Source organism: Piliocolobus tephrosceles, chromosome 10 (genome assembly GCF_002776525.5).
Source record: "Piliocolobus tephrosceles isolate RC106 chromosome 10, ASM277652v3, whole genome shotgun sequence".
Classification (NCBI taxonomy): Eukaryota; Metazoa; Chordata; class Mammalia; order Primates; family Cercopithecidae; genus Piliocolobus; species Piliocolobus tephrosceles.
In genome coordinates this window covers 3,282,555-3,308,368 of record NC_045443.1, presented here as the reverse complement: position 1 = coordinate 3,308,368, position 25,814 = coordinate 3,282,555, and the positions used below count along the sequence as shown (strand labels likewise).

Sequence of the window (25,814 nt, the reverse complement as noted above, 5' to 3'; positions counted from 1 at the left end):
TCTCTCTCTCTCTCTCTCTTTCTTTCTTTCTTTCGATGGAGTCTCGCTCTGTCGCCGAGGCTGGAGTGCAGTGGCACAATCTTGGCTCACTGCAAGTTTCGGCTCCTGGGTTCATGTCATTCTCCTGCCTCAGCCTCCCGAGTAGCTGGGACTACAGGCGCCCGTCACCACGCCCGGCTAATTTTTTGTATTTTTAGCGGAGACAGGGTTTCACCGTGTTGGCCAGGATGGTCTGGATCTCCTGACCTCGTGATCCGCCCGCCTCAGCCTCCCAAAGTGCTAGGATTACAGGCGTGGGCCACCGCGCCCGGCACCTTAATTAGTTTCTAAACTCCAGAAATATTAGTGTTCTCAGGCTTTCAGAAGAGAGCCATGGTATAACACGAGGTGCTTGGTAAACGCATGGTAATGTGGTGGGCTTGCTGTTTTCACTCAGGCCTGGTGACTTCCTCGCCTGTGCGGGGTCTGCCCATTTTAACGCACTTGCAACATGCATTCCTGGACAGTAGGTGGCGCCATGGAACCACCTACAGTTCCCACCGCACACCTTCGTTTGTGGCAGCCCGTTTTTAGTGGATGAGGGGAGTCTATTGGTTGATAAAAAAGACTGAGACTTTTAAAGCATATCCATTGCCAGTGATAATGAGGAGACGTAAGCAGGAAAGGAGGCAAAATGATCCCATATGCCAGTGGTCAGGAAACGTGTCTCAGGAGGTGGCACAGAAACTGGCAAGTCCTTGGCATGCCCCTGGCTGGGGCTTGCCTGGGCCAGGCTAAGAGAGCTGTGGACTGAAGAGAAGCAGGTGTTAGACGTGCAGACAATTCCCGGGCAGGAGCTGGAGGCTGAGGAAAAAGGCAGCTTGCAACATGCTGGAGTTTTCTCTAGGAGCGAGCTGTGTGTGTCTTCGGAGAATTGCTTAGTTACTATAACCAAATGGACAAATGTCAAGTTGGCTAATAAATCGTACTTGGTAGAATAAAGAGGACATTTCTCAGTGCACGATCCTGTTTCTTCCACAATTCCAGTCTTCTCTCCATAGTGCCTTCGCTGAGGCAATCTGTGCTTTCCCTGAGCTCTGTGTCACCTCTCCTGCGAGTCATCCTTAGCCATCGACAGCATGAAGCTGTCCAGGGGTAACCAGTGAGTTCAGCTCAAAACAGGGGAATGCCAGAGTGTTGTCAGCATGAGTGGGGAGAAACATGTAATTCAAGACTGTAAAAGGGCACGTAGTTCAAAGCCTCTCAATCTATAAAGGAGGCACGTGGCAAATCATTGGCAGAAATAGGGTCAGAACCCAGGAAGATTTTGCCTTAGTCGAACCATCACTTTATTTCTGCACTTACAATGCTGGTCTCAAGGAAGTGAATTGCTGCTAGTTCATTTCTTCTATGATCTATTAAACTGATCAAAAAGAGCCTTTTGCAGGCCTGTTTTTAGACTTGTAATTGACACTTGCTGAAATCTTTCATGTTAATGCCCACCAGTATGTCCCTGATCACTAGTGTACAAAACTGTGTCACAAAGAATCTATTTGGGCCAGGCATGGTGGCTCGTACCTGTGATCCCAACACTCTGGGATGCTAAGGGGAGAGGATGGCTTGAGCCCAGGAGTTCAAGACCAATCTGGGCAACATGGTGAAACCCTATCTCTACCAAAAATTTAAAAATTAGTTGTTGGTGGTGGATGGCTGTAGTCCCAGCTACTCAGGAGACTGAGGTGGGAGGATGGTTTGAGCCCAGGAGGCGGAGGTTGCAGTGAGCCAAGATCACACCACTGCACTCCAGCCTGGGAAACAGAGCCAGACCCTGTCTCAAAAAGACAGAAAACCTGGCCAGCCATGCACCTTAGCCAAAGAGAATCATATGAAAAAGAAAACAATTCACATTGTGCATGTTGAAGACTTAAAAAAAAAAAAAGGAAAAATCAAGCTGTAAAAATTGATTCCAGCTCTTGTCCTGATTTTTAGGCTCGTCTTGCTTCTTTCCATGTGTTTATCACTGTGACACTGGTAAGAGCCAGAAAGCCTAGGAAAGCTTTGTGAACACTTTTTTTTTTTTTTTTTTTTTGAGACAGAGTCACATACAGGCTGGAGTGCAGTGGCACAATCTTGGCTCACTGCAGCCTCTGCCTTCTCAGTCCAAGTGATTCTCCTGCCTCAGCCTCCCAAGCAACTGAGATTACAGGCACCCGCCAACACACCCAGGTAATTTTTGTATTTTTAGTAGAGACAGGGTTTTGCCATGTTGGCCTGACTGGTCTGAACTCCTGACCTCAAATGATCCTCCCACCTCGGCCTCCCAAAGTGCTGGACATGAGTCACCACACCAGCAATTTTTTTTCAACTTCTGAACATACGGCAGCTTTCAAATGTGAAGGCCGGGCATGGTGGCTTATGCCTTTAATTCTAGCACTTTGTAAGGCCAAGGTAGGAGGATCACTTCAGCCCAGGATTTGGAGCCTGGAAAACATAGTGAAACCCTATCTTTACTTTAAAACAAAAAATTAGCCAGTCTTGGTGGCACATGCCTATTGTTCTAGCTACTCAGGAGGCTGAGGTGGGAGGATCCCTTGAGCTCAGGAAGTTGAGGCTGTGGTGGGCCAAGATCACACCACTGCACTCCAGCCTGGACAACGGGAATGAGACCCTGTCTCAAAAAAATAAAATAAAATAAACAGGCCAGGCGCGGAGGCTCACGCCTGTAGTCCCAGCTACTCGGGAGGCTGAGGCAGGAGAGTCGCTTGAACCCAGGAGGTGGAGGTTGCAGTGAGCCGAGATCGCCCCACTCCACTCCAGCCTGGCAACAGAGCCACACTCCATCTCAAAAAAAAAAAAGACTGGGTGCAGTGGCTCACACCTGTAATCCCAGCACTTTTGGAGGCCAAGGCGAGACCAGCCTGCAGCCTGGCCAACATGGTGAAACCTCTTCTCTACTTAAAATACAAAAATTTAACTGGGCATAGTAGCGCACACCTGTAGTCCCAGCTACTCAGGAGGCTGAGGCAGGAGAATTGCTGAAACGTGGGAAGAGGAGCTTGCAGTGAGCTGAGATCACCCCCACTGCACTCCAGCCTGGGTGACAAAGCAAGACTCCATCTCAAAAAACAAAAACAAGAAGTTAACACTCAAAGGCAAGCGATGGGGTCTATTTCACTATTAGATAGTTCATTTGTGTTGCTGCTGAACCAGTAAGGAATGACAACAAATCCGGGAAGCTGACCCGGGCAGGCATCCAAAGAATATACACTCTACCCTCCGGCCCTGCTAAGCTCAGCTATCGGTCCCATCTTCTGTCCAGACGCCCCTGGCCCATCACATGTAGTGTGTCAAGGTAGCCTCTGAACACAGCCTTCTTAGTCTGCAGATTCCTGCTCTGCATCAGGATGACATGTTTGTTAGTCATCACCTGGTTTTAAAGAACTGATGTGCTCACTGTGTTACCAAAACTTTTTTTTTTTTTTTTTTTTTTTTTTTTTTGAGGCAAGGGTCTCACTCTGTGGCCCAGGGTGGTGTGCAATGCTGAGATCTCTGCCCACTGCAACCCCAGCCTCCCGGGTTCAAGCGATTCTCATGCCTCAGCCTCCTGAGTAGCTGGGATTACAGACGCACACCACCACACCTGGCTAATTTTGGTATTTTTAGTAGAGACGGGGTTTTGCCATGTGGGCCAGGCTGGTCTCCAACTCTTGGCCTCAGGTGATCTGCCTGCCTCAACCTCCCAAAGTGCTGGGATTATAGGCGTGAGCCACTGCACGTGGCCCAAGACGACAATTATGATTACGGAACATGACAGTAGGAACTTCCTGAGGCACAGGACTTGCAAAGGCAGTGACACATTTTTATATAAATTAACTTTTATTTCTATAACATATAAAAGGTATAAATAGGACTTATGTAAAAACCAATCACCTGCACACACAAATTATGTGAAATTAGTTTATATATCTCTTTAAACCAGAGGGAGGAGGAGGCAGCAGGATGAGGTCCACCTGGCCCACCATAAGTCCTTCCCCAGATGCTGTCGTGTATTAATAGCTTCTGCGGTCAACCAGGGTCATCTGCCAGGCAGTGCCTCAGGAAGGGGTGGGGGTGGTGACGAGGTGTGAGGCTTCTGGGCACGGCTGTGAGGGAGGCACTTGGTGGGAAACATGCCTGAGATGTAAACAGTCTCGTCCTCACCGAGAAGGTGGGACTTGTCGCGCGTGGGACAAGCCAAGGGTCCCGCAGCTCCCAGCTGGCTCTCCTTCACATGCTTGTCTGATGTGGTGCAGGAACAACAGACAGGGGCGAGAGGTGTGTCCACAGAAGGGAAGTCTGAGGGAGCAGCCGCCGTGGATGTCCCACCCAGTGCTGGCAAACAGTTCTGTGCACAAGGGGTGCAGCTCAGCGGTGCTGACAGTGGAGCTCACAGAGCTCCTGTATTCTCAAGGTTTGGATACATTCTGGGAGGGATGAACTGGTGTAAGAGTCACGTAATACGTGGAGAGGTGTAATAATCCAAAAACTGTAGCAAAACACCTTCTATGCCTATGAACCTGGGTTGGGGGAGCCGCGAACAAAGTCCAAAGCTCTGCCACACAGGCCAGCATTGCTCATGTCTGCTGGCTGATCCTCCCCAAAGCCTCTCCTGCCACCTTTTTTTTTTTAAACTAAACTAAATGGTCAATACTGCCATCTCTCTTGATAATGACAAAATGTTTGCACCAGATGCCTGCAGGTGTGTGTGTCGCTCCACACTAGTGGATCCGTAGTGATATAGCTGTGGGAGGCACTCCTGGGTTGAAAATGAAGGCAATTACCAAATTACTGTCAGTCTTGACTGAGTCACCTCTAGAGTTTATGCTTCAGCCTTAATTGAAATGAAGACAATTATATACAGTTCTCACGTAATTGATCACAAATGTGATCACAGCCACTCTGACTAAGATTGGTGCTGGCCAGTCTGCTGTGAGGGAATGAAGAGAGGAGAGGAACTGCGATGTCAGTCCCTGATTCTACTGCAAGTTCCCAAGCACAGGAAATCCCACTCTAGCTTCAGGAGATGATACGTGACAAGAACATGACTGTGCTTTAAATCATCTCTCAACCATGCTAAGTTGTGATCCCTCACCAAGTCTATGAAACCTGGAAAAGGAGTAGAGTGCATGGGGTGTGTGTGTGTTTTATAAATTCAGGGATCATTCCAAAAGGGGCAAACTATTGCTCTTCAAGTCCTGGGGCAGGGAGGGGAAGGGGAGGCCACTGTCCGCTCCTGAAAGCTCTGTGGGGAGAAAGGCTCCCTGCCTGATTGTTCTGTCATTCACATGCCAGCTTACTGTCAAAGCTAGAAAGACCGATGCCAAAGGCCTGAACTGCGCAAAGTGGGTAGTTGTAGTCCAGTGTGAACACGTCATCTGCCACACGTCCAAACTGCATGACTATATAGTCAGCTAGAAACAGAAGGAAATCAAGATGTTAGAATATAATGTGGTTGCACTAGGGGAAAACTTTTTTTTTCTTCCTTTTCTGAGATGGGGTTTTGCTCTGTCGCCCAGGCTGGAGCCTAGTGGAATGACCACAGCTCACTGCAGCCTTGACCTCCCATCCCAGGCTCAAGTGATCCTCCCACCTCAGCCTCTTGAGTAGCTGGGACTACAGGCAAGCACCACCATGCCTGGCTAATATTTTACTTTTTGTGAAGATAGGGTCTCAGTGTGTTGCTCAAGCTGGTCTCAAACACCTAGGCCAAAGTGATTCTCCTGGCTTGGCCTCCCAAAGTGCTGGGATTACTGGCCCAGTGAAAACCTATTTATGATACAAATAGGCCAGTTAATCACCAGGTTTCTGTAGAATAGGGAGCGGCTTGCTGGGAACGTCACAAGCTCCGTAGGCTACAGGTGCCAGGAACCTTTACTGGGGTCATTTGCCTTTGTTTCCAAACAACCTACTCTATGACTTCTCTGATTTTTTTTTTTTTTGCTATTTTTTTTTTTTTTTTTTTTTGAGACGGAGTCTTGCTCTGTCACCCGGGCTGGAGTGCAGTGGCTGGATCTCAGCTCACTGCAAGCTCCGCCTCCCAGGTTCCCGCCATTCTCCTGCCTCAGCTTCCTGAGTAGCTGGGACTACAGGCGCCGCCACCTCGCCCGGCTAGTTTTTTGCATTTTTAGTAGAGACGGGGTTTCACCGTGTTAGCCAGGATGGTCTCGATCTCCTGACCTCGTGATCCGCCCGTCTCGGCCTCCCAAAGTGCTGGGATTACAGGCTTGAGCCACCGCGCCCGGCCGCTTTGTTTTTTTTTTTTGAGACGGAGTCTCACTCCATCGCCCAGGCTGGAGTGCAGTGACGTAATCTCGTCACTGCAGCCACTAAAGGCTCACTGCAGCCTTGACCTCCTGGCTCAGGTGATGCTCCCACCTCAGCCTCCCAGGTAGCTTGGACTACAAGTGCCTGCCACCAGGCCCAGCTAATTTTTTCTATTTTTTGTAGAGATGGGGTTTCACACCATGTTGCCCAGGCTAGTCTTAAGCTTCTGGTCTCAAGTGATCTGCCCACCTCAGCCTCACAAAGTGCTGAGATTACAGACGTGAGCCATGATGCCCAGCCAACTTTTCTGATTTGCTATAGCATATCTCTCACACTCCTCTCCCCTCCTCAACACAGTGATTTACAGGTTTTCTCTAAAACTGTAGTTTCATCTTTCCAAAGAAATCCTCTCTCTCCTCCATGATTATCTCCTGACTATCATTTCCTATTGTGTACAGGGAATGTGCATTTCCCATCTTGTCAGAGCGTCTATCCTCCTCTTCCTACCCAACCCTTCCTGGAGGCTTACGGTCATTTTTGTGGACTATCTGGAAGTTCTTCACTGATGCCTGAGTGACCCGGCCACGAAAGTTGAGGACATAGGACTGGGTGTCACTGTTCCAGACGGGGGCCTTGTTGTGCAGTTCAATCAGATTTTCCATGGTTTTGTTCTGCCACCTTGAGAGCAAACTGTCATGGTTCTGTCCAAAGGGAAAATCATTACTTTGTAACTGACAACCCTACAACTCTACAAGGTAGAAGGTAGAGGAGAATACTTTCTCCATTTCAGAAAGGGTATACCAGAAGGAAAGAATGAAAGCCAACAATGAAGACAGGTTTTTAAAATTATTCTACATTATCCAGCATTTCTCTTTGACGAAAAAATGGTTTCAAGGCAGTGACTCTGCAACTGCTTTTATCCTGAGGTTCTGGAGGGGCAGGTCTCCTAAAGAAGGGTATGGAGCCATGCTCCAGTGTGGGGCTCTGGAAGCTCAATTTTTTTTTTTTTTGGTATTAATCTCTCTGTATTGTACTACTGTCTTTTAGAGTCTTTTGCTGATTTAAATATGTTCTTACTCACGTTTCGTGGCTGATATGAGATCTGCTTATGATTCAGTGTCATTCCAGGAATGATCACAGACATTTTCCTAGGACCTTTAAATCCAAGTACGTTCGTCTCCTGGAAGATAGGAAAACAAGGCAGAACTTGGAAACAGGAGAAAAATAGAGACCACATTCTTTTATAACATGAGACTTTCTTGGGAACGTAAGATGCTTACAATATCAGGTGTACCGGCCAGGGGCGATGACTCACGCTTGTAATCCCAGAACTTTGGGAGGCTGAGGTGGGCAGATCACCTGAGGTCAGGAGTTTGAGACCAGTCTGGCCAACATGGTGAAACCCTGTCTCTACTAAAAATACAAAAATTAGCCAGGCGTGGTGGCAAGTGCCTGTAGTCCCAGCTACTAAGGAGGCTGAGGCAGGAGAATTGCTTGAATCCAGGAGGCAGAGGCTGCAGTGAGCCGAGATCGCATCATTGCACTCCAGTCTGGGCGACAAGAGTGAGACTCTGCCAAAAAAAATAAATAAATAAAAAATATAATAAATCATGTGTACCAAAAATAATTTTATTACTTTGCTGTAAACAGAGAGTCAAAAACAGGAAAGTAATATATCTCTTTATAACTCTTTTTTTGTTGTTGTTTTGTTTTCTGAGACAGAGTCTTGCTCTGTCGCCCAGGCTGGAGTGCAGTGGCACAATCCCGACTCACTGGAAGCTCCGCCTCCCGGGTTCAGGCCATTCTCCTGCCTCAGCCTCCCGAGTAGATGGGACTACAGGCACCCGCCAGCACGCCCGGCTAATTTTGTAGTTTTTTTTTTTTTTTTTTTAAGTCGAGACAGGGTTTCTCCATGTTGGTCAGGCTGATCTCCAGTTCCCGACCTCAGGTGATCCACCCATCTCGGCCTCCCAAAGTGCTGTGATTACAGGAGTAAGCCACCACGCCCGGCCTCTTACTTTTGAGTCTTAAATGAGATTTGAGATAACTGTGAACAAACTGCTCAACTTTGTCAGCACCAACACATATTTATTTCCCAGTGAGGGCATGGCACTAGATTACATACAGTGAGAATGAGTTGTGGTTAAATAAGTAAGGCCCACACTAGATGTTAAAAATGCCTGTCAAGCCAAGCAGATTATTCTTATTTTATTTTGAGATGGAGTCTTGCTCTGTCACCCAGGCTGGAGTGCAACCTCTGCCTCCTGGGTTCAAGCAATTCTTCTGCCTCAGCCTCCCGAGTAGCTGGGATTACAGGTGCCTGCCACCACGCCTGGCTAATTTTTTTATATTTTTAGTAGAGACGGGGTTTCACCATGTTGGCCAGGCTGGTCTCGACCTCCTGACTTCAGGTGATCCACCCGCATCAGCCTCCTGAAGTGTTGGGATTACAGGCATGAGACACCACACCTGGCCGATTATTATTATTTTTTAAACAGGATCTCATGCTGTCGCCCAGGCTGGAGTGCGTGGCATGAACACAGCTCACTGCAGCCTCGACCCTCCTAAGACTCAAGTGATCCTCTTGCCTCAGTGCCTCCAGTAGCTGGGACTCCAGTGACTGCCACCACGCCCAGCTAGTTTTTGTCTTTTTAGTAGAGACAGGGTTTTACCATGTTGCCTAGGCTGGTCTCTCCTGGGCTCAAGTGATCTGCCCGCCTCAGCCTCCCAAAGTGCTGGGATTACAGCTGTGAGCCATCAAGCCCAGCCAAGCTAAGCAGATTATGTATGAAAGCTAAAGAGGAAAGACACTTTACATCAAAGTGTTGAAGTCAAATGGTTCTCAGGCATGCAGATAAGATCTCATGGGAGTCAAATGATGGGATTAATTTCAACTTAAGAAAGTTGAGACTTTGGAATTAAAAAACCCAGCTGAGATGGGTCAATTCCTTCTTGCTTTCTCTTACTCAACAACTCTTTGAATACCTACTGTGTGCCAGGCCATGTGCTAGTATGGATATAGCCATGAGTAAGAGTTCACAAGAATTTACAAACTGGTGGAGATGGTTCATGCTGAACAAATAATAACAAGTACATGTGGGTTACAAATGCCACAAGGACACAGACAAAGGAATGTCAGCCACATCTAGTGGAGTACATCAGAAAAGACTTTGGTAAGGCAAAAGGCAAGAAAGAGGAAAAGGGAAGCCTCTCCAAGGAGGAAAGATGAGTGTGGCTGGACAAAGGAATGACAGGAGGGCTGCTTGGCTAGAATGACGGGGAGCGGGGGTGAGCCAATAGAGGAGTCTGAAAGCAAATGCTGCCATGTTAGATCTTACGCAATGGGTAGTCACTAAAAGATTTGAAGCAGAACAGCAGGATCAGCTAGAGCCTTGTGTTAGGAAGATTCATGTGGTAGCAGTAGAGAATGAGCTAGATAGTTCTCAGGTCTTTCCTGGGTGTGAAATAAAATGAAAAAGTACAATAAAACAAATAATAAGATGAAATTTAAAAAGAAGTGACCTATAAATGCCAAAAAGAGGAAAAAAATAAGAAAAAGATTAAAAAGAGAAAAAAGAGAATGAACTAGATAGGAAAAGATTAAAAGCAAAAAAAGATCCGCTTTAATTTATTGTAACCTTTGGCCACTGGATAAGAAGTAAAGGTCTGAACTAAGTGGCAGCAGGAAAAAAGAAGAGGAAATAAGGGAAGAAATATTCTGAGAGTGAAAAATAATTGAACTTGGCAATTCAAATAACTAAAACTCAAATACATGGAGAAAATGGTACAGCAACAGAAATCAGAAATAGAAACAAGCTTGGGCGGAGAGGTTCTTTAGCAACACTAGGTGAAACGTGCCAGCAGGACATCGGGAGGGCAGGAAGTGGGCCTTGGGAAGCAGCACTCACATAGGAGATGGCAGCCAGCTCCTGCCGGGTGTGAGCCGCCCCTACCAGACCCTGGCCCTTGATGGGGCAGATGCCACGGTCGTAAACTGTAAACTTGGTCCCCATGAGGTTGGATCTGGAGTCAGGAGAAAAAGTCACCATGATGATCTGTAATTTTTTTTCTTACACAAACACACTCTAAGAGAAGGAAAATGGAAGCCTATTTTCCAAATGTCTAAATGTTCATCATCACTTTTTCAAAAATATCCCATGAAAGCAAGGAAGGAACTGAGATTTTCTTTTAACTTTTTATTTACTTGTTCATTCATCTGAGACAGGTTCTCGCTCTGTCACCCAGCTGGGGTGCAGTGGCAGGGATCATAGCTCATGGCAGCCTCAAACTCCCAGGCTCAAGCCGTCTTCCCACCTTAGCCTCCTGGGTAGCTGGGGCTACAGGCCAGCACTGCCATGCCTGGCTAATTTTTAATTTTTTTTTTTTTTTTTTTGAGGCGGAGTCTCGCTCTGTGGCCCGGACTGGAGTGCAGTGGCCGGATCTCAGCTCACTGCAAGCTCCGCCTCCCGGGTTTACGCCATTCTCCTGCCTCAGCCTCCCGGGTAGCTGGGACTACAGGCGCCCGCCACCTCGCCCGGCTAGTTTTTTGTATTTTTTAGTAGAGACGGGGTTTCACCGTGTTAGCCAGGATGGTCTCGATCTCCTGACCTCGTGATCCGCCCGTCTCGGCCTCCCAAAGTGCTGGGATTACAGGCTTGAGCCACCGCGCCCGGCCTTATTTTTAAATTTTTTGAAGAGATGTCTCAATGTGTTGCCCAGACTGGTCTCAAACTCCTGGCCTCAAGTGATCCTCCAACCTCAGCCTCCCCAAATGCTGGGATTACAGGCCTAAGCCACCACACCACGCTTATTTTTTTATTTTTCTGAGACAGACTCTCATTCTGTTACCCAGGTTGGGGTGCAGTGGTGCTATCTTGGCTCATGGCAACCTCTGCCTCCTGGATTCAAGCAATTCTCGTGCTTCAGCCTCCTGGGTAGCTGGTAGCTGGAATTATAGGTACGTGCTACCACACCCGGCTGATTTTTGTATTTTTAGTAGAGAGGGGGTTTCTGCCATGTTGGCCAGCCTGGACTCTAACTCCTAACCTCAAGTGATCCACCCGCCTTGGCCTCTCAAAGTGCTGGGATTACAGGTGTGAGCCACTGTACCCAGCCTTTTTTTTTTTTTTTTCTTTTCTTTCTTTCCTTTTTTTTTTTTTTTTTAAGATTACAACATCAATACATGCTAGTTGTAACCAAGATATGAACTGTTCTGCAACTGTAGGAATAAGACTACCAGAAAGAATAGGACAGGGATCTAAGGTTGCTTTCACCTAAGCTTGCCGACATAACTTTCTCCTTCACGAGATAAATCAACTGGATCAATGGAGATAAGGTAGTTGGCTGTTTTGCTCTTTTTCCGCTTTCTAGCTGCAAGAAGAAATATCTGGGAAAAGAAAAAGTGTCAGTCAAAAATGAAGTCGAGAGAACCCACCCCGCCCCTGGCCATGGTTGTCATACCTATTCATTCAGCCAGTGTTTAGCAAGTCCCCAGCATATGTCTAAGCTGTTAATCTTTGGGTCTTTATCCCTTTTTCTAACTCTCTTATCAGAATTCACTATCAGGCTGGGTGCAGTGGCTCACCCCTGTAATCCTAGCGCTTTGGGAGGCTGAGGTGGGCGGATCACAGGGTCAGGAGATCGAGACCATCCTGGCTAACCCAGTGAAACCCCGTCTCTACTAAAACTACAAAAAATTAGCTGGACGTGGTGGCGGGAGCCTGTAGTCCCAGCTACTCGGGAGGCTGAGGCAGGAGAATGGCATGAACCCGGGAGGCGGAGCTTGCAGTGAGCCAAGATCGTGCCACTGCACTCCAGCCTGGGCGACAGAGTGAGATTCTGTCTCAAAAAAAAAAAAAAAAAAAAAAAAAAAATTCACTAACAGGGTTTTCTTCCTGTACAGTTTTTCTAAATTCACTAGCTTGAGTCTCCATATAATTAGTTACAACTTCATCCCTAAAAACTTCCAGTTAAAAAAAAAATATTCAAAGCTGGGCCAGGTGGCATGAGCCTATAATCCCAGCTGCTTGGGAGGCTGAAGTAGAGGGATCACTGGAGTCCAGGAGTTCAAGGCCAGCCTGGGCAACCTTGCAGAATCCAAAAAATAAATAACAATCAATGTTCATCCAATGCCATGATTAAGAGTCTTTCCAACTTTAGGAGAGACAGGATCCTGAATACCTTCCCATTCTTTACTGTGATGGCTTTCTTTCTTTCTTCTTCTTTTTTTTTTTTTTTTTTTATGACAGGGTCTCACTCTGTCACCCAGGCTAGAGTGCAGTGGCGCAATCACAGCTCATTGCAACCCCTGCCTCCCAGGCTCAAGTGATTTTCCTGCCTCAGCCTCCCGAGTAGCTGGAACTACAGGTGCCTGCCACCACTCCTGGCTAATTTTTTTATTTTTTGCTAGAGACAGGGTCTCCCCATGTTAGCCAAGCTGGTCTCGAGCTCCTATCCTCAAGGGATCCACCCGCCTCAGCCTCCCAAAGTGCTGGGATTAGAGGCGTAAGCCACCGCACCTGGCCTGTGATAGCTTTCTTAATGCCATGGGGACACAGACAAAGGAATGTCAACCACATCTGGTGGGGCACATCAGGAAAGACTTTGATTAGGCAAAGGGCAAGAAGGGGCAAAAGGGAAGGCTCTCCAGGGAGGAAATACTCTTTTTCTCTATATTGCTGTTGTTTTAAACCACTGTGACTTCAATGGCATGAATACCATCCTATGTAGGCATCCTTCCTAAACTCTACTAGACTAGGACCATAATAGGGAAGCAGGAGAGCGGCAGTGGCTAAGCAGGAAGACTTTAGAATTATGCAGAAATAGTTTTGAATTTGGCTCTGCTATCACTTGGTGCAATGTGGGGTAGGGAAGTCACTCCCTAAGCCCCAGTTAGTTACCTCATCTTTTTTTTTTTTTTTTTTTTTTTTTTAAACGGAGTCTCGCTTTGTCGCCCAGGCTGGAGTACAGTGGCCGGATCTCGGCTCACTGCAAGCTCCGCCTCCCGGGTTTACGCCATTCTCCTGCCTCAGCCTCCCAAGTAGCTGGGACTACAGGCGCCCGCCATCTCGCCCGGCTAGTTTTTTGTATTTTTTAGTAGAGACGGGGTTTTACCGTTTAGACCAGGATGGTCTCGATCTCCTGACCTCGTGATCCACCCGTCTTGGCCTCCCAAAGTGCTGGGATTACAGGCTTGAGCCACCGCGCCCGGCCTAGTTACCTCATCTTTAAAACAGAGATGAGAAATCTCAACAAGGTGGCTACAAGGATTACAGGTGATAATACATATAAACATATATGCACATGGTTAGTCTGTTGTAAACGCTCAATAAATGGTGGTTAGAACAATTAATACCCACTATCATTATCTCATTTCTAGGCTCTTAAAATCATCTGTTAAGACCTGGTATTAATACAAAATTAATAAAGTTCATCGGCACATATTAAATTGGCTCAAACTTATAAAATAAATTAGAATTTCTAGGGTGAGAAACAAGACATTTAACTTGTATGTCCTTCTGTCTTTCTGATTCATCCTATTCCCTAAAACTCGCTCTCCTTCCACAACGTCATGTTTTATCATAAAAAAAAAAAAAAAAGAACAAACAGTAGCATCCAAAAACTAAATCATGGGAGACAGGCGAAAACTTACATTACAGGCCAGGCGCGGTGGCTCAAGCCTGTAATCCCAGCACTTTGGGAGGCCGAGACGGGTGGATCACGAGGTCAGGAGATCGAGACCATCCTGGTTAACCCGGTGAAACCCCGTCTCTACTAAAAATACAAAAAACTAGCCGGGCGAGGTGGCGGGCGCCTGTAGTCCCAGCTACTCGGGAGGCTGAGGCAGGAGAACGGCGTAAACCCGGGAGGCGGAGGTTGCAGTGAGCTGAGATCCGGCCACTGCACTCCAGCCCGGACTACAGAGCGAGACTCCGTCTCAAAAAAAAAAAAAAAAAAAAAAAAACTTACATTACAAAATACCTGTAAAATTACATTTAAAAAATACCTGTCCATTTTCCCACATTGTGGATAAAGCTCTTATTTGTGGGAGGGTAGAGCTTGTTGCCTATTAGACCATGAGCTCTTTGCAGAAAATGAGAACACAGCATCTGGGGATTGAAAGATACAATCTACTTCTAGCTGGCTTGGTCTAATACCAGAGTTAGTTCCCTAAGGCCCATCAACAATCTATTCCCACAACATTCTTCTCTCTCTCAAGAGTTTTCTTAGAAATCAGTTCTCATACCTTCTGATTTTCTTCTTTTTCCAAGTACATATAGTAGGTGGGGAAGAGGCCCCGATCCATTCCCTTTTTATCCCGGATTATCCGACATCTTACTGTGACACCTTGAGGGGCAGGACTATACACAAAGTCCTCCAGGTCGTCTGTGTCTCCCAGGAGGTTATCAGCTGGTTGGGCTGCAGTAGCAGAACAGGAAGTGCCTGTATCCTGAAAGGACAGCCACACATGAGCAACAAGAGGCCGGGACTCAAAATCTGATTCTCTTTGAGAAACACTTAGTGGACAAAGCAACTTAGTAATTTACCCCTGTGTCTTCAGTCTTCTGACAGAATAAGGAAAACTGAAAAGTTAAATAAGGATATGAATATTGAGAGTAATGAAGAGCTAAGTATGCAAATGGGACAAAGCCTCACAATAGCTGACCTGAGATAGAAAAAATTAGATCATAAGCTAAATTTGAGCTTAAACTTCTGAAGGAACCCTCATTCACTAATGGTATTTAAATACTGAAGATTTGTTTGAGGGCTGGGAATGGTGGCTCATGCCTGTAATCCCAGCACTTTGGGAGGCCGAGGCGGGTGGATCACAAGCTCAGGAGATTGAGACCATCCTGGCTAACCCAGTGAAACCCTGTCTCTACTAAAAATACAAAAAATTAGTCGGGCGTGGTGGCGGGCGCCTGTAGTCCCAGCTACGCAGGAGGCTGAGGCAGGAGAATGGCGGGAACCCGGGAGACGGAGTTTGCAGTGAGCCAAGATCATGCCACAGCACTTCCAGCCTGGGTGACAGAGTGAGACTCTGTCTCAAAAATGCATACATACATACATACATACATACATACACACATACTGAAGATATGTTTAAGAAAGAGTCAAGTTAGCTCTAACAGAAGAAGTTTCAGAACTACATACAGTTGAATTCTGGCTGGATGCAGAATTTGGTCTTTCTAAACATGCTGACTGGGATCTTCCATCAGTCTCCTCATCGAAGTTCACACTTTCAGAGATACCTAGCAGAAAAGGAAGAACTGTTAGCACTGCCAACACTGGTTTAAAAAAGGTCTTTGAAACAAAGATAGTTTTAATTTTTTTGCTTAAAACCTTCCTAACTATTCTGACCCTAAACACAACTATTTTGTCCAAATACATAAAACAGGCAAATTCATAGAGACAGAAAGTAGAATAGAGGTTACTAGGGGCTGGGGACAGGGGAGAATGAGGAATTATCTTGAATGGGTGTGAAGTCTCTGGGATGATGAAAAAGTTCTGGAGATGGATGGTAGTGGTGGTTGCACAACATTGCTAATGTACTTAATGTCACTGAATCTCACACTTAAAAATGATTAAACTTGTAAATTTTAGTCAGGGCAGGCTGGGTACGGTGGCTCACACCTGTAATCCCAGCACTTTGGGAGGCTGAGGTGGGCAGATGATGAAGTCAGGAGATTGAGACCATCCAGCTAACATGGTGAAGCCCCGTCTCTACTAAAAATACAAAAAATTAGCCGGGCATGGTGGTGGGTGCCTGTAGTACAGCTACTCGGGAGGCTGAGGCAGGAGAATCGCTTGAACCTGGGAGGCAGAGCTTGCAGTGAGCTGAGATTGCGCCACTGCACTCCAGCCTGAGCAACAGAGTAAGACTGTCTCAAAAAAAAAAAAAAAAAATTTAGGCAGGGCACAGTGGCTCACACCTGTACTCCTAGCACTTTGGGAGGCTGAGGCAGAAGGATTGCTTGAGGCCACGAGTTTGAGATCTGTCTCTATAAAAAGTTTTTTTTTAAAAAATTAGCCAGGCAGGATGGTACCTGTGTGTCTGTAATCCTAGCTAGCTGAGGTGGGTGGATCACTCAAGCCCAGGATTTTGAGGCTAAAGTGAGCTATGCTTGTGCCACTGCACCCCAGCCTAGGCGACAGAATGACACCCGAACTCTTTAAAAAAAAAAAAAAGTGTACTTTTTGCTATTTGGAAGGAAGAGAAGGCTTCAGTAAAAACAGGAAAACTTGCTAGACAAATTCTAAAAAGAGCTGTAGCACTAATAAATTATTATTATTATTATTATTATTATTAAGATGGAGTCTCGCTCTGTCACTCAGGCTGGAGTGCAGTGGCACGATCTCGGCTCACTGCAACCTCCGTCTCCCAGGTTCAAGCGATTCTCTTGTCTCAGCCTCCCCAGTAGCTGGGATTACAAGTGTGCGCCACCAAGTCCAGCTAATTTTTTCGTATTTTTAGTAGAGACGGGGTTTCACCATGTTGGCCAGGCTGGTCTCAAACTCCTGACCTCAGGTGATCTGCCCACCTCGGCCTCCCAAAGTGCTGGGATAATAGGTGCGAGCCACCATGCCAGGCCAACACTGGTAACTTTTATGTTACGATGCATGTTTTACCACAATTAAAAAAAAACCCAATGATCATTGTTCTCTACAGCAGTTTTATTCCCCCCAGCATTTTCTTTTATATTTTTTTCTGAGATGGAGTTTTGCTCTTGTTGCCCAGGCTAGAGTGCAATGGCGTAATCTTGGCTCACCGCAACCTCTGCCTCTGGGTTCAAGCGATTTTCCTGCCTCAGCCTCTTGAGTAGCTGGGATTACAGGCACCCGCCACCACATCTGGCTAATTTTGTATTTGTAGTAGAGACAGGGTTTCTCCATGTTGGTCAGGCTGGCCTCGAACTCCCAACCTCAGCCTCAGCCTCCCAAGTAGCTGAATTACAGGTGCCTGCCACCACACCCAGCTAATTTTTTTCGTATTTTTAGTGGAGATGGGGTTTCACCATGTTGGCCAGGCTGGTCTCAAACTCCTGACATCAGGTGATCTGCCCACCTCTGCCTCCCAAAGTGCTGGGATTACAGGCGTGAGCCACCATGCCTGGCCTATTGTGTACCTGAAATGGATGAGGTGTATGGTCTGTAATTTATATCTCAAAAGAGCTGTTACTTAAAACAATTATTTGCTTTGCAAAGGACATTTTTTCCTTCTGCTCTCTAAAATATTAACTTATTATTATTATTTTTCGAGACAGGGTTTCACTCTGCTGCCCAGGTGGGAGTGCAGTGGCCAAATCACAGCTGCTCACTGCAGCCTCAACTTCCTGGGCTCAAGTGATCCTCCCACCTCAGCCTCCTGAGTACCTGGGACTACACCATGTCCAGGTAATTTTCTGTAGAGATGGGGTTTTACCAAGTTGCCCAGACTGATCTCAAACTTCTGGGCTCAAGCGATCTGCCCACCTCAGCTTCCCAAAGTGCTGAGATTACAGGCATGAGCCACCACACCTGGTACCCCCCCTTTTTATTGGTAGCAAAAGGGCAGAAAACTCCTGAGATATTACTATCGTATGGATATCTTCACCTATTACTATGTTTTCAAATGCCCTTTTTATACCAAGAACTCAGTTCACATGAATCTGTCTTGAGAGATCAAAGATCTCTCTGAAACTTTTAAGACAAGCAAATTGGACCCACTTATGGGGACATAATCTGCCAAACTGACACTTCTTAGAATTCAATCAAAACAGCACTTAATGGGTTTTATAGTCAAGATGCAACCTGTTGAGACATGAAAAGACATTAATTCATCTGGCACTGAAAGGCCAGTTCTGAGAAAGAACACAGCCACTTCACAGAGCAGTGCAAAAGCAGACAATGTGGTATTTACAGTCAGGGATAAAGAACTAAACTAAGAATCAGAAAATCTCAATCTGCCACTTTTCAGCTAGTTGACTCAAGGTAAGTAATTTAGCTTTGGTTAAATAGAAAATTATTTTTGCTGTGACTCATCCTATCTGTCCAACCCACATCTTTTACTTTCTTTTGTTGTAAAAATAGTGGTAGTAAAATAATAGGAAAGTACCATCGTCACCTTCATGTTAAAGACAGGAGAACTGAGGCAGAGAAAAGTGAAGTTGTATGCTCCTCTTCCCAGCCAGAAGTGGCAGAATAGAAATTCAAAACCAAGCAAGCTGGCCCAAGAGCTGTGCTCAAATCCATGTCACCAAATTGCCTTTCCTACACCATGCACTCTGGTCACCTGGCCCCGTTTGCACAGACACCTCATGTTTTTACACCTAGCCTTTGCTCATGCGATTTCTTCTGCCCAGCTTTGCCTCCTAACTAGCAGTATGATCTATGACACATTACTTAGCCACTCTAAGAACTTTTTTTTTTTGAGACGGAGTCTTGCTCTGTCGTCAGGCTGGAATGCAGTGGCGCAATCTCTGCTCACCGCAACCTCTTGACTCCCTGGTTCAAGCGATTCTCTTGCCTCAACCTCCTGAGTAGCTGGGATTACAGGCATGTGCCACCATGCCCAGCTAATTTTTGTATTTTTAGTAGAGACAGGGTTTCACCATGTTGGCCAGGGTGGTCTCGATCTCCTGACCTCGTGATCCACCTGTCTTGGCCTCCTTTTTTTTTTTTGAGACGTAGTCTTGCTCTGTCGCCCAGGCTGGAGTGCAGTGGCGCAATCTCGGCTCACTGCAAGCTCCGCCTCTCGGGTTCATGCCATTCTCCTGCCTCAGCCTCCCAAGTAGCTGGGACTACAGGGCCCCACCACCATGCCCAGCTAAATTTTTGTATTTTTAGTAGAGATGGGGTTTCACTGTGTTAGCCAGGATGGTCTCGATCTCCTGACCTCATGATCTGCCCGCCTCGGCCTCCCAAAGTGCTGGGATTACAGGCATAAGCCACAGCACCCAACCCTTTTTTTTTTAAATTAATTTTTATATATATTTTTTGAGACAGGGTCTCACTCTACACACAGGCAGCAACACAATCCTGGCTCACTGTAGTCTCAAACTCTGAGGCTCAAGCAATCCTCCCACCTCAGTCTCCCAAAGTGCTGGGGTTATAAGCATGAGCCACTCCACCCAACCCAGTTGTTTTTTTTTTTTTTTAATTTTTAGAGACATGGTTTCATTCTGCACCCAGGCTGGAGTGCTGTGACATGATCATAGCTCACTGCATCCTCAATCAGCTGGGCTCGAGCAATCCTCCCAGCACAATCTCTCAAGTAGCTGCGACTACCACCACACACAGCTAATTAAAAAAATTTTTTGTTAGACACTGGGTCTTGCTATGTTGCCCTGGCCGGTCCTGAACACTTAACTTCAAGCAATCCTCCCACCTCAGCCTCTTTAAGTGCTGGGACTACAGGTATGAGCCACCATGCCCAGCCTTCTATTACTCCTTAAAGTCCCAATTCCTGATGTGATCTATTAGGTCCCATATAATTAGAGCCTACTTCCCTGTCCTGGCTCATCTCTCTACATCCCCCTTCCTACTCTATGACCACATGCCCTGAGCTGCTGCCATTATGAACTGGCCAGCACCTCTTCCTGAATCAGGCACTAGCTCAAATATCACTTTCTCTGGGAAGGCTCCCAAGCCTCCAAATGGAGTGAGGCGTCGGGTTCTCTCAGCACCTTGATTTTGTAGCTGTAGCCTATTTAAGTGCGTGAAGCTTCAATTAGAGTAAGCGCTCCATGAGGGCAAGAACCATGCTTACTCACGTATCCTAAGTACCTAGAATGTTGCCTGAGATATGGATGTACTCAAAACATACTTTCTTTACTTTTTTTTTTGGTTGAGACAGGGTCCTGCTCTGTAACCCAGGCTGAAGTGCAGTGGCGCAATCTCAAGCTTAGTGCAACCTCTGCTTCCCACGCTCAAGCCATCCTCCTGCCTCGGCCCCCCAGGTAGCTGGGATTACAGGTGTGCATCACTGCACCCAGCCAATTTTTTTTTTTTTTTTTTTTTTTGCATTTTTTGTAGAGACAAGGTTTCTCCATGTTGCCCAGGCTGGTCTTGAACCCTTGGACTCAAGTGATCTGCCCGCCTCAGCCTCCCAAAGTGTTAGGATTATAGGCATGAGCCACCATGCCTGGACTCAAAACATACTTTCTTTTCCTTTCTTTTTTTTGAGAAGAAGTTTCACTCTTGTTGCCCAGGCTGGAGTGCAATGGCGCAATTGTGGTTCACTGCAACCTCCGCCTCTGAAGTTCAAGTGATTCTCCTGCCTCAGCCTCCCGAGTAGCTGGGATTACAGGCACCCACCACCACACTTGGCTAATTTTTTTTTTTTTTTTTTTTGAGACGGAGTCTCGCTCTGTCGCCCGGGCTGGAGTACAGCGGCCGGATCTCAGCTCGCTGCTAGCTCCGCCTCCCGGGTTTACGCCATTCTCCTGCCTCAGCCTCCCGAGTAGCTGGGACTACAGGCGCCCACCACCTCGCCCGGCTAGTTTTTTGTATTTTTTAGTAGAGACGGGGTTTCACAGTGGATGGTCTCGATCTCCTGACCTCGTGATCCGCCCATCTTGGCCTCCCAAAGTGCTGGGATTACAGACTTGAGCCACTGTGCCCGGCTAATTTTTTTATATTTTTAGTAGAGACGGGGTTTCACCATGTGCTGGTCTCAAACTCTTGACCTTCAGGTGATCCACCCACCTTGGCCTCCCAAAGTGCTGGGATTACAGGTGTGAGCCACTGCGCCTGGCCACAACATACTTTCTAAATAAGTGAATATACGAATTTGTTTAAACATTCATTTATGATGCCATTCCGTGGTATATGAGTCTCCTGATTCATATATCCCACGACCTAGCAATGTTTGCCTAATGCAAAGAAGGTACCCAATAGATATTCATTATTGGGCTTCAGTTTTCTCATCTGAAAAGGGGATGCTTAATCCCTTCTCATTATTATTATTATTATTTTTTTTTGAGACGGAGTCTTGCTCTGTCGCCTGGGCTGGAGTGCAGTGGCCGGATCTCACCTCACTGCAAGCTCCGCCTCCCAGGTTTACGCCATTCTCCTGCCTCAGCCTCCCGAGTAGCTGGGACTACAGGCGCCCGCCACCTCGCCCAGCTAGTTTTTTGTATTTTTTAGTAGAGACGGGGTTTCACCGGGTTAGCCAGGATGGTCTCGATCTCCTGACCTCCTGATCTGCCCGTCTTGGCCTCCCAAAGTGCTGGGATTACAGGCTTGAGCCACCGCACCCGGCCATAATCCCTTCTCATTATAAAATTATTTTTCTAAAAAGGAAAGAAGACTACAAGGGACCTTTGAAATGTATGGGAATATTTATGGAAATGAGAGCTCCCACTAGAAGAAAGGCTATCAATCATCACCAACTATGAAATGCAGGTGGAGCAGGGGGGTTGAGTGACAACTCTGTCAGAAGAAGGGGGTGAGAACTGAAAATAGTCAAAAAGAGAGAAACAGTCATCTAGGGTAGCTAGTATTTTATATTTAATTATCTTCTTTTTCTCAGGCAATAGTATAAATACCACCATTGCTGACAATTACCAACATTCAGATGTAAAAGATGCTTCATACTGTCACCCCTGTGAGGCCCGAAGCCATGAGTAATTTTGAGTCATGTAGATTGTTAACCACAATGAAAAGAAAGGAAAAGATTACAATGAGTAAGAAGACAAATTGCTTTAAAATCATTACCAGTCCTCACCATGCTTTTGGAGACTCTCCTGAAGTCCTGGCTTGGAAGCAGTATCCACGGTGTTTTCAGCATCTTCTTCCAAAACAGGGGAGCTTACTGATGGAGTGTGAACTTCTTCTGGTTTCAGGACAGCAGCTGGACCATCAATACCTAGGGGACAAAATAAAATGAATTTTAAAAAAGGAGCAAAGTATTATTCACTATTTAGTTGGGTAGATTTGGCATATGTGATCAGAATTAAGAACTACCAAATCATTTTATCTCCCCTCCTTTCTTAACATCCATAAGAACATTTGTTAAGAGAGTAGGTCAGAATTGGTGTTCTTTTTTGCTGAGACAGGATCTCACTCTGTCACCCAGGCTGGAGAGCAGTGGTGTAATCACAGCTCACTGTAGCCTCGACTTCCTAGGCTCAAACAATCCTCCCACTTCAGTACCCCAAGTAGCTGGGACTACAGGTGTGTGCTACTACGCCTGGCTACTTTTTAATTTTTTTGTAGAGATGGAGTTTTGTTATGTTGCCCAGGCTAGTTTCAAACACCTGGCCTTAAGCGATCCACTTGCCTGGCCTCCCAAAGGGCTGGGATCACAGGCATAAGCCACCATGCCCAGCCTGGTGTTCACTTTAACATGCTCTGTTACTACAGTAATATGTACTTGTACTTTAGTAACTGAAGTAATATGTACTTCAGAAACTTAAGAATGAGACCAAAAAAACAAAGTAGGTCCTCCACAGTACAGATCCTGTCCAAGCCAATAGCTCAGGTGGCTTGATTTAGAGGAACTTACAATCTTATTCTTCCTCCACCCCTCACCATCTCAGATGGTCCTTTGAACTATCTATTGGAAGAATGGATGCTCTCTACCTATTCCTGGCTTCATGATTCACCTGTGCCATGATTTAACAATCAAAAACTGGCCGGGCTCGGTGGCTCACGCCTGTAATCCCAGCACTTTGGAAGGCCGAGGCGGGTGGATCACAAGGTCAGGAGATCGAGACCATCCTGGCTAAGACGGTGAAACCCCATCTCTGCTAAAAATACAAAAAATTAGCCGGGCGCGTTGGCAGGCGCCTATAGTCCCAGCTACTCGGGAGGCTGAGACAGGAGAATGGCGTGAACCCGGGAGGCGGAGCTTGCAGTGAGCCGAGATTGTGCCACTGCACTTCAGCCTGGGTGATGAGCAAGACTCCATCTCAAAAAAAAAAAAAAAATCAAAAACTCCTCAAATAGATCATTCTAAACTCATTCATCTGGCATCTAGAAAACAACAGTTCTTGCCGGGCATGGTGGCTCAAGCCTGTAATTCCACCACTTTGGGAGGCCAAGGCAGGTGGATCACCTGGGTCAGGAGTTCTAGACAAGGCTGGCCAACATGGTAAAACCCCGTCTCTACTAAAAATACAAAAAAATTAGCCGGGCGTGGTGGCAGGCGCCTGTAAACCCAGCTACTCAGGAGGTTGAGGCAGGAGAATCACCTGAACCCAGGAGAAGGAGGTTGGCAATGAGCCAAGATCATGCCATTGCACTGCAGCCTGGGCGACGAAAGCAAAACTCCATCTCAAAAAAAAAAGAAAAGAAAACAACAGTTCTAAAATGGACACAAACCTTAAGGCATCTTGCACTGATTATATTGCTTTTATTCTCCTCAAAGACCCCAAATGTGTTTATAAGGATTTGTGAAGGTACCTAGTAATGGTGCTAACAATACTGTCCCTTCAGTCCGTCTGAGAATCCTCCTGCCTTCTAGGTGTGTGAAAACTGTACCCCAGCAGGAAGTGATGCTGCCTAAATACACACCATGTAAGATGACATTGCTGTGGGGAGTGTGACAGTTCACCAAGGGAGTCTGCTCATCACTGGCCCTTGGCTTCGCCCGCCGTAGCCTGGCTTCTGGATTGGGCTGCACCATAAATGGCTCAAGGCGCTTTTTCCTCTGCCTCTTCTCAAGTAGTAGCCGCTGGGAAAAAAGCGATATGATAGCCAGCAAGTAGAGTTTCGACATGACCTAGCCACTTCCAGCATTTCGTTTGTTTTTCACTGATCCTCACAAAGCATCTTGTAAATTATTTTTTCCCCATTTAAGAAATGGGGAAACTGAGGCACAGAGAGGAGTAAGGATTCAATCATTTCATTTAACAAATACTTTTGAACACCTAACACCCATAAAGATCTATTTAAAATCAGATGATGCATTTTTTTTCTTTTTTTTGAGACACAGTCTCACTTGGTTGCCCGGGCTGAGTGCAGTGGCACCATCACAGCTCACTGCAGCCTCGACCTCCAAGGTGCACCCAATCCTTCCGTCTCACTCTCCTGAATAGCTGGGACTACAGGTGTGCGCTACCATGCCCAGCTAATTTTTGTATTTTTGTAGAGACAGGGTTTCCCCATATTGCCCAGGCTGGTCTCAAACTCCTGAGCTCAAGCAGTCTGGTGCCTTGGCCTCCCAAAGTGTTGGGATTACAGGCGTGAGCCACTGCACCTGCCCCACACAATGCATTTCCAACCAAGTCTACTAAAGATGTATGGGAATCATCACAGCATTATCACAATGTGATTACAAGCTCAAAACATACAAACACACATGCACAGGGGAAAGATGGAGGAACACAGCAAGGGTGGTTTCTTCAGAGGTAGACTATGGCATGACTATTTTCTCTTTTCTAGTCTTTTTTTCTTTTTTTTCAAAGTTTTCTTACTTTTGTAAATGGAAGAAAAAAACTTTATTATTCCCTAAAACTCAAATTATTTCCATGTTCTAATTAGTCAAAGAGCAGTAAGTTTGGCATTCTTGTTTATCTTATATAATTAGGAATCAAATTTGGATCAAGGGTGAGAAGAAAAAAATGGCAGTTGGAACATATCAAATACAAAGCAGTCAACTCTATGAATAAAAGCAAGATAAAGACTATGGTAGCAAGAAAAGTCAGGAAAAATGGATGACAGACCATGAGAAGAAAAAACCAATTAAATGGAGAGTACCAGCACATAGTACTAGTACCTTTTGGCAAATAAGGGCTTATAATATATAGCAATTATTATGGATCTGAGATAACTCAGAATAGGAAAAATGTTAAGCCCCATGCTAAAAAATAGACATGATTAAAAAACAAAGATATTATAACCGACTTACTACTGTTTTTCAGGCAAAAGAAGCCATCTGTTTACTTTTTTCCATTGATACTGTTTCTAAAAAGTGCCTCCAGGAAGAAGAATCACTCCAAGGGGTGAGACTATCAAAAAAGGAAGTGTGTTTTTCCTGAACTGGCCTGACGAGAGCACACTGATTAATTCAATAGCTGGTGTATAGAGGGAAAAGACTGGGGAGTTAAGATAACGTGCCAATATGGAATATACCATCAAGAATGAATAGGTGTTAGAGCAAGGACTAACTTATGTTTGGAGATTATTTTGAGATTTCATGAACTACCATGAATAGAAGGACCTTAACCCAGGAACACTAAATACACAGGAGGCTATGATGACTTCCGCCAAATGGAATTCGCCAGTAAGATTCTTCTAGGCCGGGCGCGGGGGCTCAAGCCTGTAATCCCAGCACTTTGGGAGGCCGAGACGGGCGGATCACGAGGTCAGGAGATCAAGACCATCCTGGCTAACACGGTGAAACCCCGTCTCTACTAAAAAATACAAAAAACTAGCTGGGCGAGGTGGCGGGCGCCTGTAGTCCCAGCTACTCGGGAGGCTGAGGCAGGAGAATGGCGTAAACCCGGGAGGCGGAGCTTGCAGTGAGCTGAGATCCGGCCACTGCACTCCAGCCTGGGCGACAGAGCGAGACTCCCTCTCAAAAAAAAAAAAAAGATTCTTCTAGCAGC

The 25,814-nt window shown here is 46.2% G+C and overlaps 1 protein-coding gene and 1 non-coding gene across 2 annotated transcripts in view; both read right to left on the bottom strand.

Annotated features, from left to right (window-relative positions):
• Positions 1 to 3,836: 3,836 nt before the first annotated feature.
• Positions 3,837 to 25,814, bottom strand: part of TULP3 (TUB like protein 3) — a 47,867-nt gene continuing 25,889 nt past the window's right edge. Inside the window, exons 3-11 of the mRNA XM_023182927.1 lie at positions 23,779 to 23,938; positions 21,989 to 22,129; positions 15,436 to 15,533; positions 14,528 to 14,731; positions 11,556 to 11,668; positions 10,191 to 10,305; positions 7,364 to 7,462; positions 6,812 to 6,983; positions 3,837 to 5,429 (exon numbers count right to left, since the gene is read on the bottom strand). Coding sequence (XP_023038695.1) covers positions 5,296 to 5,429; positions 6,812 to 6,983; positions 7,364 to 7,462; positions 10,191 to 10,305; positions 11,556 to 11,668; positions 14,528 to 14,731; positions 15,436 to 15,533; positions 21,989 to 22,129; positions 23,779 to 23,938 — 1,236 coding nt within the window. The 3' untranslated portion in view covers positions 3,837 to 5,295. The remainder of the gene's footprint in view (positions 5,430 to 6,811; positions 6,984 to 7,363; positions 7,463 to 10,190; positions 10,306 to 11,555; positions 11,669 to 14,527; positions 14,732 to 15,435; positions 15,534 to 21,988; positions 22,130 to 23,778; positions 23,939 to 25,814) is intronic.
• Positions 16,499 to 16,559, bottom strand: LOC111520334. The gene has a single exon (XR_002724644.1). It is a non-coding gene; the product is annotated as a U7 small nuclear RNA (small nuclear RNA).